This window comes from Macrobrachium nipponense, chromosome 22 (assembly GCF_015104395.2).
Source record: "Macrobrachium nipponense isolate FS-2020 chromosome 22, ASM1510439v2, whole genome shotgun sequence".
NCBI lineage: Eukaryota > Metazoa > Arthropoda > Malacostraca > Decapoda > Palaemonidae > Macrobrachium > Macrobrachium nipponense.
In genome coordinates, this window is record NC_087213.1 from 51,589,634 (window position 1) to 51,611,492 (window position 21,859).

The 21,859-nt window shown below is 40.3% G+C and overlaps 1 protein-coding gene across 1 annotated transcript in view; it reads right to left on the minus strand.

The window, feature by feature from the left end:
- LOC135198635 (vacuolar protein sorting-associated protein 54-like) overlaps positions 1-21,859 on the minus strand; it is a 321,344-nt gene that overhangs the window by 2,057 nt on the left and 297,428 nt on the right. The window contains exons 17-18 of the mRNA XM_064226408.1: positions 6,407-6,598; positions 4,750-4,847 (exon numbers count right to left, since the gene is read on the minus strand). Of these exons, the coding sequence (XP_064082478.1) occupies positions 4,750-4,847; positions 6,407-6,598 (290 nt within the window). The remainder of the gene's footprint in view (positions 1-4,749; positions 4,848-6,406; positions 6,599-21,859) is intronic.

Consider the following 21,859-nt stretch of genomic DNA (forward strand, 5'->3'; position numbering starts at 1 on the left):
TCTCATATTCGTGTAGTCATGTCCTGGTCGCTTGATCAGTCGATGACGTCATCATCGTGATCACAATCCCTCGACAGAAATAGTTTTATGGGGGAAAAAGAAAAATAAGACGTCATTATCATCACTATCACCCTCTCTCATATCCAATAGTGGAAATCTATATGAAAAAAAATTGTATAATATTATATAATACAAGGGAATAATGAAAGAAAAACCAATGGGATGAATGAATTTCCTCCATAAGGCATCAATATCTCCCTAGGTAACCATTTCTTCATGTAGAGATTTCCACTACGTATAGGATTATATGAGAGAGGGTAATAGTGATAATGATAGTGGCAATAATGATGCTTTATTTTTCTTTTTTCCCCATAAGACTACCTCTATCAAGGTATCATTCGCAATGATGACATCAGTGACTGATCACGTGACCAGGACATGACTACACAAAGATGAGAGCGAGAGAATAATATTCTTAATCTTTTAGTTGTTATTTTCATATTGATAGCCCTACCTACAATTTTTTGGTAGCACAGTCATCCATGACATTTAAGCTACAATAATGTATGAACCACAAGACAATAAATGATGAATGCACTGCAATGTCATTAAGGAATGAAAGAATATACTTTATCTTAAAATTTCATGTTTATTTCACCATAGAGGTATTCTACTTACGATGGGGTTAGGTTCCAATAAACCCATTGTATGTCGAAAAAATAGTATCTCGAATATAGCCTAGCCTACACAAGGGTAATCAGTACCATCTTTACATATAGGGTAGCGTACCCTACACTATACAGTATACTTATACATATGCGGCACATTAATTATTAATTTCAGCTAATTCTCTAGGTTCAAAGCATATTGGCTCAAGATGATTCAGTATGAAGAGAAATTGAATATCATTAACAAGTTAGCCTAGCATATGATTATATATTGTATAATTGTTATTGGTATTTTATGCATTGTCGAAATGCGGTGGGTGTCCTGGTTGTCCTATATATGGACAGCATATGGTTGATTTTAGAAGGTGTCTGTTGATGTATTTAATTTGTGTTGTGATGTCATAGGCTGTGACGTCATAGACAAGATGGCGGCCGCGTCGGGGGGATGTAAACAATAACACGGGGGGAAAGGAGGCACATGCGTGTGTTGTCTGGTTGGTAGGAGAGAGCTCTCTGTCTGGTAGAAGTTTTTGGGTCGTAAGTCTTGTTGTGTTGTTGATCTAAGGTAATTTCTGGAGTATACTGAAGTTGGAGAACACGTACAGGTGGGTAGATTACACATTTTTGTAAAGAAAGTTAGGCTAGGCTAAAATTCAAAGCACATACGATGATAGATACCATGGTAAATCAGACTCGGATTCAAACCAATATTGGCATAATTGAGCGATACCTATCAGGCTGCTGACGCCTACATATATGTAATAATATGGAATAAAAACATAACGAATATGCATCTTTTCTGTGAATTTTTAAAAACTTATACATTACTCTATCCTATTATGTATATTGTATGTATTCCCATATTACATATTTGTATCATAAAATACTAACAAAGTGGTCAATGTTTTGGTTTGGAAATCAGCTGATGACGAATACGAGTTTATTTTGTTGTATTCAACTCAATTTGGAGTGAATTGTTTTGCTTCTAGTTGGCATAAAAGAATTTCTAGATACTTTACTTATATGAGACAAGGTCATCTTTTCGTTATAAGACGTGTTAATTTTAAAATGAAATATGAATTTAATACGTCTCGTTGGGAACTAAATTATCTTTTTGTTAACAGATTGCTTTGTGGGCATGTTTATTGTGTAAGGAAAATTATGTGATTCGCTTGCCATTTTCACTTGATTTCTTTGTAGTACGAGCTTTATCGTTTCGTTATTTATCTTTTATCAGCGTGAAAACAGCAGTTAACTGTATTCTTTCAAGACCTGAAGTTTTTATTAAAATGATTCTCTCTCAACTTTATCTATGGTTGTGTCTAACTGGATAAGTTTACAGGAGTTTTATCTTTGTTACAGATGCACAATAACAGTCATTAGCAGCTCGAAAAGTGTTCTCAGCTTCAGCTACAACTTTGTTTAAATTTAACAGTATGTTTCCTTGCTGATCTTTAACCTTTAGCGAACAAAGTTATTACCTAAAAATATATCAGTCCTATTATACATAACGTCATTTATAATATAACTGAGGTAATTGTTTACTATCATACAATGGTTAAAATACAAGCCAAATGGATGTTGTTACAGTGGGCTCCCCGTATTCACGTTCTCCGGATTCGCGGACTCATTGATTCGTGGATTTTTTTTCTGGACCATATCTAACCATTATTTGCGGTGAATTTGCCTATTCGCGGGATTTTCCGACGATAAATAACACTAATTAGTGTATTTTGATGTTATTTTCATGCCTAAATACATTTTTATGATACAAAAACGATATACTGATTTTAAAATATTAATATTGATCAATACTGTATTAGTAAATTTAATAAGATTAAATGATATCACATAATAACTAATAATTCTCTCTCTCTCCCTTACCAGGATGTATGCTTTTTGTGTGATAAATGATTTACTAATTTTCTAATATTAATGTAAAGAGCAATTATTTCAAGAAAGAAAATACTACATTGAATTAGTAAGATTTTAGTTTATAAATTTTAAAAATTATGTAAGAATGAAGGAAATCCCAGTCTTCACGCATCTTTCTTTCGAACTCCAGGTCTCTCTCTCTCTCTCCTCTCTCCCTCTCCCCTCTCTCTCTCTCTCTCTCTCTCTCTCTCTCTCTCTCTCTCTCTCTCTCTCTCTCTCTCTCTCTCTCTCTATACTGAGATGAGAGATTATTATGGTGCACGTATGTATAATATGTTTATTAATATTTTCATATGATAATAATAATAATAATAATAATAATAATAATAATAAGTAATAATAATAATAATAATAATAACTGTAATTACAAAAATCATATGTGAAAGTATTTTACAAATGCTACGATAATCTCTCTCTCTCTTACAGAGATGTATATTTTTTGGATGATGATTTACTAATTTTCAAATATCAATATTAATGTAAACAGCAATAATATAAATTCATTAAAGAAAATACTAAAGTGAATTAGCAAGATTTTAGTTTATAAATATAAAATTATGTAAGAATAAAAGAAAATGCATTTTAAACCGCATCTTTGAACTCCAGGGAGCCAAGCAGAGTTGGCTGGGGTCCAACAACTGTTGCCCTCTCCATGATCACGTATTTTCTCTCCCTCTCTCTTTCTTTTACTGAGATGAGAATTTCTATGGTACATGTGTATGTTTATTAATATTTTTGTATAATGATAATAATAGTAATATAATTAATTTCAAAATTCATATGTTATAGTATTCTATAGAAGTATAATAATCTATCCATTTCAGTCTTTTAAATAAGGATAACCCTCCCCTCCTCTCTCTCTCTCTCTCTCTCTCTCTCTCTCTTTGCCACACGAGATAGTGTGTCTTAGTGGTAACTCTCGCCCTCTGTTTGGGCTGGAAATGAATGTATAAGTGTATCTTTAAGGCCATTACTACATTTTATGGTAAAATAATAATATACAGCACTAGTTTACAAATAATATTTAGTTTTGTGAGATTAAACAGTAACAATACCATCTCTCTCTCTCTCTCTCTTTCTCTTACTTACGTATGTTTATTTGTTTTGGTATCTGAACTTTCAAGATAGGCCGTTATAAGCATTTTTAATGGTGGTTGTAACTATTCGCGGGTTTTAACTATTCACGGGGGTGTCTGGTAAACATCCCCCGCGAATACGGGGGGAACACTGTATTCAATTCAGTTGTACTTAGCAAAAAATTCTCTCTCATTCGGTTGTTCATGGCTGTACACATTTACCAAACGAGTAAAACGTTAAAACAAAAACTTTCATAATTCTCTTTTGCTGTTTTTTTTTAAACTTATTTAACTAGAGGATGGGATAAAGTTAGGCTATTGTAATTTGGTCGTCTCTCTTGCTGCCTGGTTGTACGCTGCTGGGCTGCACCCGTTACGAGCAAAATTTAAAAATATTTTCAAAATATTGTCGTATCAGTATTAATTGCTAACCCCATTGTAAAATCAGATTATCGAATTATCATAACTCAAACACTACCTGTACATATTCTAGCATTAAGTTGACAGAAGCACATAATTCATATATCATTTACATCCTTAAATCATTGGCTTGATGATGTTTAAAGATGAAATTGGGAAACACCACTTTTCTCCGGGCATAACTGAGGTGTAATGAAAGTTATAACTTTTGAAAGACGTCTATCAGGAAAGGTCGAAGCGGAGATGCTTACTATATGATGTTTTGAGACACTGACGAGTTTACAACTTTCCAGCCATGAATGGCTGATCAACAGACATTCAGGAGCATCGCAAGAGACAGGGGTGGACACCAGATGCATGGGTGCTGTGAATTATGTATAGTACAAAACCACCACTGCCCATAATTATTAATTTCTTGCTCTAGGAAAGTGTAAGCATGTCTGATGAATGATAAAAAAATTAACAAACCTTCAATAATGCAAAAACAAAGACTAGCAGTTTTCAATTTAGAATGGGAATCTGTAAAACTAATTGGACTATGCTGCAAGTTTCTTATAAAATGTGTAATAATAATTAATTCATCATTTCTACTACATATAACAAAATAATCAATTCTACTGTAAATAAAAATATAAAACATCTTAACTTACCAGCTTTGTGGTCCAACTGATGATACATTTAGTCTTACTAAATGAATTTGGAGTTTATCTTTCAGTTGCGAAGTAACTCTGTCAAATAACTGATAGACCTGAAAAATAATTAGCTCATGAGAATCTGGGATCTTCATCATTTCACCTTTAATCATACTAGATATGGATGCGCATCTGCTATCTTCATCCTTTCACATCTAATTATACTACATATAGAGGCACACATTTAAGAAAGTACTGCACTTGCTAGCATATAAAATATACTCTTTACTGAAAACAAAAAATCAAGGAAATTTATGTATTCCCTGAAAGGTGAAAGTCAAGTGCACAAGTTTAGCTTGTGGGCTATGAGAAACTGGTTTCAGTGATGTTCTCTAATAACAAAGGCTGACTCTACATACATATGTACACTTCTGTATTTAACAAACTTCCAACACTAAATTTTTAGCCTAATATACTGGGATTACACAATTCACAGGTACATTATCACAAAGTGTGTGTGGGAAACCTAAACTACAGCATATGTAAATGGCTCAGATATTTAAACATCAAAACATTAGGTTATGATTCACAAATCTAATTAAATATTGCTTTGAGGTTTAACATGTAAAAGTATGACAAGTCTATTACATGACATGTTTGCATTTCCAGAAAAAAAAAAAATTTATAAACACCAAGACCAAAAATATCTATTATCTATATTACTACCAACATATGAACCATTTTCACAGCACTCACAGAAATTACCAGCTGAAACCAGCAAACATTGCTAAATACCAAACATTTCAAGTAGCAGGTTGTGGTCATTCATACCTATTTGTACTGCTTGTTACAAGTTAGCAGGTATAGGCAGTCCCCGGTTATTGGTGGGGGTTCCATTCCCGAGGGTGTGCCATTAAGCGAAAACTGCCATTAACCAAAACTCAGTGATTTATGGGGTCATAATGGCACTTATGGTGCCGATAACCGGAACTCAGCCCATGATGGCAGATTTTATGGCACTACACATGCCCCATAAAACCAGATCGCTAATAACCAGGGACTGCTCGTATTCATGATTTGCATTTGAAGTCCAATACAGTTATTGCCAGCATGCACACCAAAACCATAAACCCATTGATGGCAGGATGATATATGGTTAAGGCACTGAGTGCTTGACCTCTATTAACCCTTTTGCTGTGCAGGACTAATCTCCTCAAGTCATAATTCTTTTGGTTCACCTTAGGCAGCTGATAGATTCTACATTTCCTTTGTCACTGTAAGGAGCTTCCGTCCATACTCTAGTGACAAATGGCAGCATCTTAGGACAAGGCCATGAGGAGTAACAACCTTCAGTTACCATCAAAATGCCATGAAGGGATGAGGTTTCTCTTGATGATGAATTAGTACAGGGGATTTTATTTGAAAATGACAATGATAGTAGTAGTGAACTTGAACTACTTCTTAGTATGACAGTTGTGAATATGGTGATGTTTTTTATATAGTATATATGACACTTGTGACAGAACTGAGTTCATTTAAAACAATGCTATTTTAGTGACATTAAAAAATGGGCAGTTTTCTATGTAGCTCTTTATTTAAATTTCATCTAATAGGTAAAGAACTGAAATTAAAAGTCCAGTGTATGTGTAAATTTTAGATAAAGAGTAAAAGATACCTGTTGGGGAGGCAAGACACCTGATACAGCTTCATGCAACTTAGAGGCCGCCTTCAAAATTCCATTAAAGGCTGGCGAAGGCACTGGGGAACGAGCTTCCCATGATGCTAACTGTCGCTCTAAAGTATCACTCATCACTCCAACAATTTTATCCTCTATGGCTTTCCCATGTTCTTTGTATTCTCGAGTCACCTGAAATTGAGGTACAACAATGTGAATAAATATTTTATAAAATATGAAGAAACCAGCTAAAATATCTTAAAAACATAAATATCATTGAAAATATTAACATTTTATCTTCTATTACCACAAACCTTTGATTTATTACTTATTCCGTGTTACATATTGAACAACAGAGCAAGTGTTAAATAAATTAAATATGCATAGTCAAAACAGCATGGGGTATGCTCATGTCTTGTCTGCTTGAAAGACTGGTGAGACCATCAAACACTTTCCCAGAAGTCTGTTTGTTTGTAAGGTGTTTTTACGTTGCATGGAACCAGTAGTTATTCAGCAACGGGACCAACGGCTTTACATGACTTCCGAACCACATCGAGAGTGAACTTCTACCACCAGAAAAACACATCTCTCACACCTCACTGGAATGCCCGAGAATCGAACTCACGGCCACCGAGGTAGCAGGTCAAGACCATACCGATCACGCCACTGAGGCGCTCCCCAGAATTGTGAGATTCCAGGTTATGTATGTTAGGACAGGAAGGCTGACTCCTATGACTCCCATACAGCCTGGCATAAGAATGCAGTGGCTGACAGGAACCTATTCTACTAGAATTTACTTCACCACATCAAACAATACTCAATAAGAGGTCCAAGGAATCCTGTCTTTCCTGGTAGAGAATTTGTATTAGAAAATGGGAAGCAATGTAGGTAGATAACAATATCATTACACAGGGAGGCATGACAACACTACCCCCCAATTTACTAAATCTTTGGACAGAGTTGGATTGCATACCTATCGCGCATACATCAGTCCAACATGAGCGTTTGTTCAGCTGACCACCAGCTGGGAAAAACACAAAGGAGAGATAAGAGACCCAGCATCTAAGGTGCCTCTTCTAACCAAATCCCAACCATATACAGTAATACCTTGAGATAAGAGTTTAATTCGTTCTGTAACCGAATTCTTAAGTCAGTCTACTTGGATGTCATAAACAAAATTCTCCCATTTAAAATAACTGAAATATATTGAATCCGTTCCAGCCCTGTAAAACATCTCCAAACCATCCTAATTTATGAAAAAAAGACATGTTTTCAATTAAGAAACACATGCATACTTTACCAATGCACAACAAAATATATGAAATAAAAGAAAGTGTTATTTAGTACTGTTTTCTTACCTTGGAGACAGACGAGTGCGGCTAATGAAGGTGAGTGGTGGAGGAGGGAGGAAGGGATGCAGGCAATGTACACACGTAAACTAACACTGCACTTTCATAACACTAAATGTGATCTAAAACTGCATTTTCTTTGCTTTAAATAAAACTAAAACTGCACTTTCCTTACTTAAAATGAAACCAAAAAACCTAATTGAAAAAAAATGCACTTTCTTAACTTGAAACTTAACCTAAGCTTAACATTATGTATTGTACTACATTTTTCATTGAATCATCACTTGTTTTTGCTTTTTAGGCTGCACTTTTGGCACTTCCACTTGGAGGCCTTTTGAATAAAAATCTATCCAAACAGGTTTGCTTTTGCCTGCCTTTTAAAACATTATGAAAATATGACAAACAAGAGCCATTAAAAAGTGCTGAAGCACTACCAGTTGAAACTTTTTCTGGGTGTTTTTTTTTAAATGAAACTTGAAAAGATTTTCCCACATTGCCAGCATGTCTTTAATTCACTTGTAGAAATCACTTCCGGCTTTACCTCCTCCTCACTACTAATCTCTTGCAGAACCTTCGTATGCTGCATCATCTGTAGCTCCTTCAACTCCTCAATTGAGAGTTACTCCTCATGTTCCTCGACGAGCTCATTTATATCACCCTCATCTACCTCCTCCAGACCCATCGACTTTCCAAGGGACACAATCTCCTCCAACTCTTCTTGCTCGGTCTCGGGTTCAAATCCTTTGATGTCTCTGTCTGCAACAGCATTAGGCCGTAACTTTTTCCATGCCGAGTTCAAGGTTCTTCTTGTTACCTCTTGCCATGCCAAGTCAATAATGCACAAACATATCACGATGTTGTAATGATCTTTCCAAAACTCTCGAAGGGTTAGATTTGTATTTTCAGTCACCTCAAACCAGCAGCAGAAGAAGGGCTTTGTGTAAAGCTTTTCAAAGTTGGAAATGACTTGCTAATCCATAGGTTTGAAGATTGGAGTCGTGTTGGGTGGGAGGTAGAGGACTTTCAAAAACTTGATCTCATCGAGAATGTCATCTTCAAGACCAGGTGGGTGGGCTTGAGCATTATCAAGGATTAGTCATGCTCTCACCAGGAGTTTATTTTCTTGAAGATATTTCTTCACTGCAAGACCAAAGACGAAATTTACCCATTCAGTAAAAAACTGCTGCGTAACCCATGCCCTAGCATTGGCACGCCACATAACCTGCAATTTTTCTTCAAGAATCTTGTGAGTCTTAAGGCTCGAGTATTATCTGAATGATACACTAGCAGTGGTTTTACAATACAGTCACCGCTAGCATTTGCACGCAATGCAAGGGTCAGACGGTTCTTCATGGGTTTATAGCTTGGCAGCTTCTCTGCGGTGATGTAAGTCCTCAGTGGCATTGTCTTCCAAAACAATCCAGTTTCATCGCAGTTGAACACTTGTTGTGGGATGTAGCCTTCCTTCTCAATAAGCACAGCAAACCAAACGATGTACTCATCAGCTGCCTTAACGTCAGCACTTGCAGCTTCGCCGCGCCTCACCGCCGAGTGGATGCTAGTTCTCTTCTTGAAATTATCCAACCAGCCATGACTTACCTTAAACATATCTTCTGCAGCCTCTTTTGAAGTTATTGGTGCTTTCTTCAAGTCGGCGTAAATAATATGTGCCTTTTTGCATATTATAGTCTCCATCACTGTATCTCCTGACAGCTTCTTCTTTTTCACCCACTCCAGCAGAAGCTTCTCCATTTCTTCATGGATACTTGTCCTTGATTGGGACAGAACTGTAGTTCCTTTTGCTGGTGTTGCACTTTTGATGGCATCCTTTTGTTTAAGGATGGTACAAATTGTAGATGTATTGCGGTCGTACCGCCTTGCCAGTTCAATCACTCGTATACCATGCCCATGTTTTTCTATTATTTCTTGCTTTACTTCTGTTGACATCATTCTCTTCTCACCACTGTCCTTTACACTCACTTCCTTCAGCGCCATGATGGCACAAAAAAGTTCAGTAAAAAATGTAAAAATGATGCAAAAATGAATATAGCGCACAGGATTCGACTTAATTCTGCGGATAACATGTGAGAATGAATGAGATGCAGGTCGCACTGATGCTAGACCCGTGTGTGCCAACTAGTGGCAACCTCCTAAAACACTTGTACCTCAGAATTCCGCTTGTATCTCAAGACAAAAATATAGACCGAGTCGCAGCTTGTATCTCAAAAATTCGTACGTTGGGCTACTCGTATCTCAAGATGTTACTGTACCTTGAGATGCAAACTTGTTTAAAACAAGCAAGGAAAACTACACAACAGTTGAGCAATCATTATTTATGTCCATGGAGAATGTATCCATGGGTCTGTGGGAGTTCTCTTTTAGATTTTTGAAAGAGGGAGGAACTGTCAATCAGGATCCTCCTGCCCTTGATACCTGACTGGGGTTATGGGTAACTCCAAATCTTGCATGGTATAAAAAGAGGGGAACCATACCTTTCCCTCATGAAAGAATAAAATCCATTCAAATAATACAGGTCAGAAGGAGAAGTGCCACATATGCCTTTTATTCAGACAATACAGGTAGGAATTGGAAAGGACAATGCAGGTAGGAATTGGTAAGGGTAACATGAATTGACGGAAGCGCCAGGTAGAAATATCAAGCATGTAATTCCGTATACTTCTCAACAGGAATGTGAACTACCCTCAAACTTCAATGGGGTTTGGTAGAGGTAAGGCAGAATGAAAGGAATCATGATGAATTATCTCAAGAAGCTTAAATGATTACACAGAAAACTCCTGCAAAGTCTAAAGAGTGCAGGGAGAGATCTCTAATTTCTTAAGCCTGATGACTGGAGGGGTCAATGCTGTAACCGAAGAGCCAAAGCCTTACAAGGTAACAACAAAGTATGAAGGGAGGTAAGCAAGTGAATGCTTCCTTCCCCCAAATGAGTTTTGAATAAGAACACGTATCAAAGATGGCGAGTGTGAATGGTGGTGCTGTACTTTTCCAATTGCGTCTTGAGGATGTAGAGAGATTTTGCAGTTTTCTGGGTAGCTCTTTACTTAAACGGCATCTAATAAGCAAAAAAATTGAAATTATAAGTGGAGTGTACCTCTGTATAAACGAAAGACAGAATTACTGAAAAGTTAAGATTTATCCTCCAAAGGTATGGCTAAAGACTCCACCTTACTCTACACCTGCACTTCTGTTATCTACCATACCCAACCCTCCACCCGACTTCTCCTTCACCTGCTGTACCAAGGGTTGGAAGGTAAGAGATCAAGAATTCTAAGGATTAAAGGGACCTTGACTTAGACCAAAGGTGTACTGATTGTGCTTCAATAACCTAAGTAAAGTTCCTTGCTCTCCAAACTGAGTAAGCAGGAGTCTAAGATTCAGCATTGGGAAAGCTTCTAATCTAGACCCACAAGGAGCAGGCTGGGTCATGAGAGAAAGAAAGAGTAAGGAGACAGTTCCTAGTAGAAATCCACTTATGACACCTAGTCTTCTTGGAGGACTTGACCACTAGCTCCTAAAATCAAGGAGCATTCAAGATTAGACAAGGGGAAAAATCCAACCAAAAATATGGCAACAACACACTGGTAATCTTGGAGGTATTTCAAACTGGTCAGGTTCTCATAAACAATGTCTAATATCTCTATCTGGTGAATAAAGGCACTTGATACTGGATCCTTTGAGGAATTGCTTTATAGACTTCGGAGATTGTCCAGGGATTATTAAGCATCACTTTACTACTAAGGACTTGAGGACGTGCTTAAAGGCCCGATCCTCTAGTTTTTGGGGAAAATTTTGTTGCTCTATTTTATTTTGCTTCTGATTGTGGCCATTCAGAGATGCTCCTGGTATCTTGACGGACATCAGAGGGTTGGGCACACTGCTTCCTTGTCATTCTGGACCCGAGGGTCTAATACCTGTACCTACTAGTCCTTTTCCTACCTGGGCTAATTCCCCTGTCAGTAGGCTGCCCCTCAGGAAAGGAGCTTGCTGGTTCTTAAGGGCAGTGTATCAGCCTTCCAATATACGATACTAGTTGGTGAAGTCTAACCTGGGCCTCCAAAGCAAGTGGTTTTGTGACCCTGCCAACAGTGTTAATCCATAATTCAAGAGAAAAGCTTAAGGGTCCTTCTAGGGTTTTCACTGTCACTTGCAGTTCACTTCATGCTAGGTTGTAGCCTTTGAGATATGTTTGTCAGGATCCCTCCCTAGGAGGCCCAAGGAGGTGGTACTTTACTTTTCTTCTCCCAATAGTACCAGAGTGCCTGCTGAAATTCTTTCATTCCAACTACAGTAATGCAGTGGACCCCCGTACTCACGTTCTACGATAACAGAAACTCGCGTGCCGCCAACTGAGTAGACGCGCCACCATCCTCCTGCTCTCCCATTGGTTCATGATGCTAGTCACCGCCATGAGATCCTTCTCTCCTATTGGTCAGCAACCTTCCCATCATGCATCTACTATGTAGCAGCGTGCCTTGGCCACTCGGTACCAGCATCATTATCGTAAGCACGCGGTATTCGCTCGTTCTAACGATTTAGTTTATTAACGTAAATTCGTTAGTGATTTCGTTGCAGTATACGTACTTTATCGTGTTATGAGAGAACTTTACTCTACTTATACATAAATTACGTACAGTATATACGTAGTCATGGGTCCCAAGAAAGTTGAAATTCACGGAAAGAGGATGCTCTCTTTGGAGACAATGATGGAGATTATCAAGAAGTATGAAGCTGGTATGCGATTGAGTGTGATCGCCAAGGAATACTGCCGAAATCCATCGACAATAGGCACCATCCTTAAGCAGAAGGATGTCATCAAAGCAGCTACACCTTCCAAGGGCGTCACTATTTTGTCCAGCAAGAGGACCCACGTGCACGATGAGATGGAAAGGCTTCTTCTTGTCTGGATAAAAGACAAAGAAATCGCTGGCGATACGATAACGGAGACGGCAATCTCCCACAAGGCCAGCGCTATTTTCAGCGATTTGATTGCCCAGGCCGAAGACGACGGAGAAGGGACATCAACACCAACCCTAGAGCTCAAGGCTTTGCATGGGTGGTTCGAGAAATTCCGTAAATGGACTGGCATCTATTCGGTGGTGTGGCATGGGGAGGCTGCCAGCTCGGACACGAAAACGGCCGAAGCCTTTAAAAAGACGTTCGACGAGATGATGATCAAGGAAGGCTACAGTTCTCAGCAAGTCTTCAACTGTGATGAGACTGGCTTGTTTTGGAAAAAAATGCCTCGTCGGACGTACATCACGCAGGAAGAGAAGAAGCTACCCGGGCATAAGCCTATGAAAGACAGGCTTACGCTCGCACTTTGTTCCAACGCCAGTGGGGATTGCAAGGTAAAGCCCCTACTGGTCTATCATTCCGAGACTCCTCGAGCCTTCAAGACACACAAAGTGCTTAAGGAGAAGCTTCCAGTGATGTGGAGGGCTAATGCGAAAGCCTGGGTAACGAGGCTTTTGTTCCCGGAGTGGGTAAATCTGTGTTTCAGCCCGACATTGAAGAAATTCTTGGAAGAGAAGCACCTCCCTCTGAAATGTCTGCTGGTGTTGGACAATGCCCCTCCCCACCCTCCTGGCCTCGAGGAAGATATCCTAGCGGAGTATTCCTTCATCAAGGTTCTTTATCTTCCACCTAACACCACCCCTCTCCTCCAGCCCATGGACCAGCAAGTGATATCGAACTTTAAGAAGCTGTATACGAAATATCTTTTCAAGAGATGTTTCGACATTACTGATACCACAAACCTCACCTTGCACGAATTTTGGAAGGAGCATTTCGATGTTGTGATATGCATCCGACTCATTGACCAAGCTTGGCAGGAGGTTTCAAGGCGAACCTTGAATTCCTCGTGGAGGAAACTCTGGCATGGTGCCGTATCCGCCCGAGACTTCGAGGGATTCGACATGGGCGAAGCTGGTGCTGCAGATTCAGAAAAAGTTGACGATCCTGAAACTGTTTTGCAACCAGATCTCAACGAGATCGTTGCACTCGGCAAGTCCATGGGGCTGGTTGTCGACGAGGACGACATCAACGACCTTCTCGAGGAGCACCAAGAGAAGCTTACGACGGATGACCTGAAGGAGTTGGAGGCCATGCAACATAACGTCGTTCAAGAGAGTTCTCTAGCAACAGCGAGGAGGAGGAGGACGACCCTATGACAACGGCACAAATTAAGGATGTTCTAGCTGCTTTTCATAAAGTGTAATCATTTGTAGAAAAAAAAGACACCCCGAAAAGGCTTACACAGGTCGTATGCTTGCGCAGTTCGATGAGGCTTGCCTGAGTCGTTTCAGGAACATTGTGAAAAGTAGGCAGAAGCAATCTTCCTTGGATAGTTATTTTTTAAAGAGGCCTTTAGTAGGAGTAAGCAAAACGGAAGATCCAAGTGATACAAAAAAAAACCTACGTAAAGTATAAAAAAGTAGAAAAAAAAGTAAAAAAAAAAATAAAAAATAAAAAATAAATAAAAAAAAAAAATTAAAAAAAAAATTTAATTTTAGTTTTTTGTAAAGTTAAGTGTTATTATTAAGTTTAGTTTATGTATGTTTTCCTTACATTTTTTTATGTTTCATAAAGTTAAGTGTACGTACGTATCTGCCGTTTGTCCTCCTCTGTCGCCACTTTCGGAGATAGCCTCTCTCGAAAGGTAAGCTTCCACATTTTACTACATACGTACGGTATTTCTTGTATACCATGTAAACTAATACACTTTATTTACAGGCAATTAGCAGTACGTATTAAGTTAGGTATTGAATGGTCCAAATTGTTGTAGTATTTCATTGTTTATAGGTCAATTTAGCTTTATTATGAAATTTACTGGTGTGTTTTTGGAGGGCTTGGAACGGATTAGCCATTTTACATGTAAAATGCGGTCCAAGATACGAAAAACTCATGAAACGAAGGCTGCCTCCGAACGGATTAATTTCGTATCTCGAGGTACCACTGTATAAATATTTCTAGCAGGTTTTTCTTGAGTTTTAACTAACAAGTTAGGTTGTTTTCAGCATTTTTATAGGGGATCCAACTATTCGCGGGTTCTAACTATTCACGGGGAATGGGGGGGGGGGGGGGGGGGGTGTCTGGTACGTATCCCCCGCGAATACGGGTGGACCACTGTACATAGTACTGCCATCTTACACAATCTGAGTTGCGTGAATTCACAATATGTAGCACAAACTTTTCATTGGAACCTAACTAATTATCATACACAAGTTTTTCACAGATATGCTGTGGCAGGATCACAAGCAAACAAATCTACTTACAGTTACTTTAGTCATACCAACTATCGAACTTTCCCTCCGCCAGACTTTCCTCTCTATGTTACTAATTACACGCTGGACAATTGGCTTACCGAACACAGAACACACAACACACAAACACATGTACTCACCTCAGACTCTAGATACTCAGGGCTAGGCGCTGTGCTGTCTACTGTATATAGGCTAGGCTAGTCAAGACACAACAACCGCCAAGAATCGCAACACAAAACAATCAACCAAGAACTACAACCACACAACTTAACAACACGACAAATCACTGCGCAGATGAACACCAACAGCTCAAAACAACATGACAACCACACAACTTGAACTCAGCATGACAAACTACCAACACTGTCCCCAACTCAAGACACCAAAATGCACAACCAACCCCTTCAACTTCACCACAACCAGATAGACACAAACACAACACTTTACAATATCAAAATCAATCAAATCACACCTAAGAACACTGGCTACTTCCATATCTGACTGACTGTCTTTTCCGACTCACTGACTCTCTACGACTCCCGTAACAGACGGTCGCCACTGATATACTCAGCAACCACTACAACAGACAATACCTATACGCTTACACCCATCAAACCACTCCTTATTTATCCCTCCATCAATTGCTCTCTCTCTCTCTCTCTCTCTCTCTCTCACGCAACCCTTGAAGACATCGTCAAATTTAAACTACCATAATTGCAGATCAAACTGTGGATCCATTGATAGAAACAACTTGCTGTCAAACTGTCAACATGGCTTCAAGACAAAACAGATCATGCCTGTCAAACCTATTGGAGTTTTTTCATAACATGCTAATTATTTACGACAGTAGTACAGCAATAGATATACTCTACTTAGATTTCCAAAAGGCCTTTTACAAAGTTCCACACAAGAAACTAAGACAAAAGTTAGAGCTTTAGGAACTGAAGGAGAATTAGGAGACTGGATCGAAAACAGAGAGTTGTAATGAATGGTGAAGAATCAGAATGGGCAGAAGTAAAAAGTGGAGTTCCTCAGGGTTCTGGTCCTTGGCCCTCTCTTGTTTTTTATTTACATTAATGACATTGATGTAGGCTTAACTAGCAGGATAGCCAAATTTGCTAGATGACACCAAACTAGGTGTAAATGTAACAGACCCAGATACAGTGGAAAGTTTATGTAATTATTTTTTAAAAAATAGGAGTGGTCAGAAAGATGGCAAATGCCTTTTAATTTGGACAAGTGTAAAGTGTTGCAAATAAGAACAAACAACCCTAATGCCAACTACATGCTGTTTCGGAATGACATAAATAGTGTAGAACAAGAAGGGGACTTTGGAGTCATTATTACCAAGGCCTTAAAATCCACAAAATGATATTGTAATGATACAATTAAGTTTGTTCATACTTACCTGGCAGATATATATATAGCTGTATTTTTCCGAATCCGACAGAAATTTAAACACTTACGACACACGCAGTGGGAGTCAGGTGGTTAGTACCCATTCCCGCCGCTGGGAGGCGGGTATCAGGAATCATTCCCATTTTCTATTCATAATTTTTATTTCCACTGTCTCCTGAGGGGAGGTGGGTGGGTACTTGATTATATATATCTGCCAGGTAAGTATGAACAAACTTAATTGTATCATTACAATATCATTTTGTTCATGAAACTTACCTGTCAGATATATATATAGCTGAATCCCACCTTTTGGTGGTGGGAGTAGACAGAATAGAAGATTTTAGGAAACATATATATGCAGATAATGGATATCTTGATTCCTTACCTGTTAGCATAGCTGACTTCGTGGTTACTGCCGCGTAAGTCTGCTTGTGCTACTAGAGTTGCCAGCGAGGGTAGAGACCTATATAGCTGGTGCACTCCAGATGATCTGTCAACAGGGGCGAGACCACGACGTGACTAGACCATATTGACCATACCATGAGGGCTAAGAAAGTAAAAATAAATATATATAATAAAATATATATCACCACCTGACCCACCTAGCCAAAGTTAAGGTGTGTTAACTAAGGCTTAAGAGTTAAGAAGTCACCGTTGTCGGCGACTCAACTACTAAATTAAGAGCTCTTCCTAACATTTTCTACAGGATAGGATGAGTGGTACTTCTTGCCCCCAAGATTGTGTCTGCAGACACGTATGGCCCTAGCGAGCGGCAGATCTCATATGCCATCTTCACATCTCGCAGGGAGTGTGAATTGAACACAGAGTTGCTTCGCTAAAACATGGTACTCAGGATGTTGCTGAGTGCCATGCTCTGTTGAAATGCTTCCGAGGCCGCGCCCTCACCTCGTGAGCATTCAAATCAAAAGATTTCAAATCTTTGTGCAAAACACAAAGAAGGAGCTTTTTTGAAAGACCTCCTTAACAATAAAGCCAGGGTGTTCTTCGATATGGGCAAGTCTGGTCTTTTCGGAACACTGCAGATTGTCCGTACGACTTCGACTTTCTTGAGTTTTATGTAGATAAAACTTGAGAGACCTGACAGGGCACAGGACTCTCTCTGGCTCCTGCCCACTAACTTGTGCCATCCTTGCTTCCGAAGCTCCATGGGCCCCAAGGACAAACAAAACGGGTTTCCATTCTTAGGCCCTAACGAAAAGCTTAGAGAGCACACCGCCTTGTGTTCTTCTAAAGCCAAAACTTGTGACGATGGCTTAAAATCTCACTAACCCTCTTTGTCGTATCTAGGGTGGTTAGAAAAATGCCTTCCTGATCACATGCAAGAAGTTAACAGGTAGGAGATGTTCGAATGCTTTGACATCAAGAACTTCAGACTATGTCTAAGTTCCATATTGAAAGCTTCGATCTGGACATGCACAGTCAGTCCGTCTGTACTAACGTCAGGTGACCGACCAGTTGACCAGTCAGACGAATCAAGGACAGCAAGGCTGTACCCTGAAGACCATAAGGCACTATTCTTCGCTGAAGGATGAGTGTTTGGACTGCCTGGGCGATTCAAGCTAAGCAAACCTTGGGGGGTGTATCAACGCAACCCAACGTTGTTAGCGAATCAACTCCTGAGCCACTCCTGGACTCGAGCTTCTGGTGCCAGGAGAAAGGAGCGAGGAGCAAAAAGGCGATTCAGTCCCGAAGGACGAATGCCTGACAGTCCAACCTGGTCTCATGTTAAACGATCATCGGGGGTGTATAAACGCAACCGACTTCGTCAACAAGAAACTCAGGGCTACTATATGTCTCCTGATCTCGCACGAGTGTCTGACTCCGAGAAAACAGGTGAGACAAAAAGTAGATGGTGAGCGAGTTTCGAGATTTCACAGAACTCAAAGATCGTGAAGGGCTTTGTTTGTTTGACAGAAGCAAATCTCTGAGCCCCAAAGGCCGTCAACAACATATTTGCGTATTCTTTAATAGTTGTGACTGCCAGCTTATCCCATTCTTCAAACGGAAAGGAAGACTGCAATCTTATGCTGTCAACATCTCGATAGTCTGAACGTAGTCAGACTCAGAGCGGAGAGGTTATAGGTACCTTTCGTGTTAAAGGAGACCGACTCTCTCGGAAAAGGTCCTTGGAAGGACGTGACCTCTGTGTAATCTAGGGTCTTGAAGGCCAACATGGGGCGATTAGCGTCATTGTCGCTCCCTGTGATGATATAAATCATCTTATTACATTTCCTAAGTGATTGAAAAAGGGGAAAAGAGACTAAACATCCATCCCCGTTCAATATCATAGGATGGCGTTTAATGTTACCGTTCCCGGATCGAGAAAAAGGGAGCAGAGAAGAAGAAGCCTCTTCGTCCTCAACCTAGCGAAGAGATGAATGAAAGGACGTCCCTAAAGTCTCCACAACTCTCAACATACTTCTAAAGAAAGATTCCACTCGGAAGTCAGTAGTTGCTGCCTTCGATCGAGACGATTCGAACGGACTTTTGCAATCCTGTAACGAACCTCTAGAGGATCGTTCCATTCTACGCCTGTTGTTATAATAGGCTCTTTCTCGTAAACCCGAACCGGGGACCGAGAGAAGATACTTCCTAAGATATGAGAGAGCTGTGGAAGATCAGAGTTGATATGGACCATGGTTCCAAAAACTCGTTTCGAGGACTGGAGGGACGACTGAATTGCTTCCACTTCTTTCAGATTATGATCCAGGACATCTGAAACCCTCTCCAGATGTCCGGCAACTTCTTTCTATCACCTCAAGAGATACTTAACGCACCGAGAGATGTTCAGAATCATTCCTAGATCTTTAATAAAATTTCAGTTCCCGTCCCGGTAGGAAAAAAACTGTAGAGGTCTGAATTGCAGTCTATTCAGGGAAACAAACTTCTTTAGGAAGGAAATGGTCCCCAGCAAGCTCATCCATTCCCTTCACCCAACAGTATGTTTACTTACCCTAATAAGGCTGCGCTTTTGCCTAAGCAAGAGAGCATATAATAGTGCAATGTTGTGGTAGACTCGTAGTCCTATACCGTGCGGGGTACGAGCACCGAAAGGAGTAAGATATCTCTGTAGAACATATTAAGGCCAAACGAATGCAATGTTTATTCATTCATGTAAGGAATCCCTCAATTTTAGGCTAAAGTCCGTGATTGTAGGGCAGAGATACAGTTCGTCAGTCAATCCCGCAGGAGAGAGAGAGACGTAACTGCCAGCACAGAGATACAGTTAGTCAGTCAATCCCGCAGGAGAGAGAGACTTAACCTACAGCGCATGACAGCGAACGAGTTGGTACTGGCATCGTTTGGACTGGAGGAGAGGAGTCAGAGGACAAGTGACAGCAGCAGCTTACGATCGTCCGTCATCGTCGTCTCTTAACTTTATGCCTGGGTTGCCAGCTACCCTATTCTATGAAGAAAAAGGTTCGTTATTTTTAGCATAAAGAGACTCTCAAGCTGGTATATTTAAGCGAAACAGAAAACGCTAAATATATAGATGCGTTTGTGTCGTCAGAACACTACCATACAACGGTAAAAAAATAAATCGGAAACTCCTGGAAGGCTGCAGGGAGTAACGATTAAATGTCCTTAAAATGGACCATAGACCTCTCGGTTGCCATCCGAAGAGGTAACTACAGCAAGCGTATATGACTTGAACCAACCAGAAATAAATAACGCAAGGCAAAATATGAAATTATATCACAATAAAGTTTGTTCATACTTACCTGGCAGACATATATATAGCTGAATTCGGAAATACAGCTACATACATATCTGACAGGCAAGTTTCATGAACAAAACTTAGGAGAATCGAAGCAGTCAGCTCAAGCTTCTTATGTTATTGGACATAAGCGTTCATTGACGTAGTCTACAAGTCTATTTCTTGTACGAGTCTGCGAATGACGAATGAGAGCTCTTCCGAATCTTGTCAATAAGAGCTTATTCGCTTACGCAATATCAAGTTAATGAGATGTTTGTCAATGAGAACTAACCCATTTACGGGACAAAGAGATATTTTGTCAATGAGGGGATACCCACTTACTTGACAAAACGATAGAATATTGTCAATGGGGGAAAGTCACTGAATTGACAAAACGTAATCCAGGAAGTCGAGCATTATTTTCCGATTCCCCGTCTCAAAACGAGGAAGGGGCAAGAATCCTGTTAAGAGACGGGCTTACGTCAGGTATTACGACGATGTTCAATTCGGCAGCGTAGTCCCGACTAGGAACTAACAAAATCTATCATCTGAAAAGCCCTTTCAGATGGGCTAAAAAGCTGGCAAAATTATCCTGGGAAGAAGGAAGGAAGAAAAAGAAACTCTCCAACCAGCTTCCTCTCCCGTATCACAACTAATGCCTGCTAAAGCTTAAAATTTACTGGCAGTATGGCAAAGGCAGTCCTGTCTTGTTCGCTTTCCTGAATAGCGTACTTTGATGAGTGCCTTTGCAAGAATCCTACTGAACGTTGCCGAGAGTCCTGACGTGCAGGGAGCATCGAGCCTTTATAACCCGTAACTGCCTTATCGCAAAGTCTTGACTCGGTAGTGGCAACTTAAATTTATTGGCAGAATGGCAAAGCTTGCGGTAGAGCAAACGAGAACTTCCCTTGAGCTTTCCTAAACTCCATCCACCTATGCGAAAAGCAATATTAATTGACAGAGACCTCTTGAATTCACGAAACCCGATGTCTTGCTGGGTTTCGAAGAAGTTGTCTGTTCACTTTAAGCTTACTCCGAAGCACTGCCTACTTCACATTCTTTGCAGGTGAGGTAGAAGGTATCATCGAAGGTAGAGGTAAAAATTCTTTAAGCCCAAATCTGAAACAAGAGCTTGAAGAGTTCAACAGAAACGTTCAGCCAGGCGACACACCTGGCGTGCGCTGGTGCACGCTCGGCGTCCACTGGAGCGCGCTTGGCGTCCACTGGAGCGCGCTCGGCGTCCATTGGAGCGCGCTCGGCGTCCACTGGCGCGCACGCTCGGCGTCCACTGGCGCGCGCTTGCGTGCACCCACCGCGCGCCCTGGCTTGGGCGTCCGCTCTCAAAAGCTTACTGCTACTATGACTTCTTTTACGTATTTCTCGGTGGAAAGACGGACACGAGTTCAGGCGACGTTCGCCTTCTTACTTCTCACTGAAACGCCACAACGAGAGAGAGAGAGAGGACGAGGAAGGACGTGAAGCGTCCTCTTCTATAAAGCTTCTAATTAGAGGGCGCGGAGTCCATCCGAAAGCTCCAACCCCTGCGCGGGGAGGACGCTTCGGAGGACGAGAAGCAATCCTTCAGGATTCGTGCACGTGCACGCACTTAGGCAGTCTGGGGATTTTCATCAGAAACTGCCGAAGGCACGCCAGATCGGTGGGGTTCCTCGTAACCCTCCTTCGGCTTTCGACATGCTCTCTCACT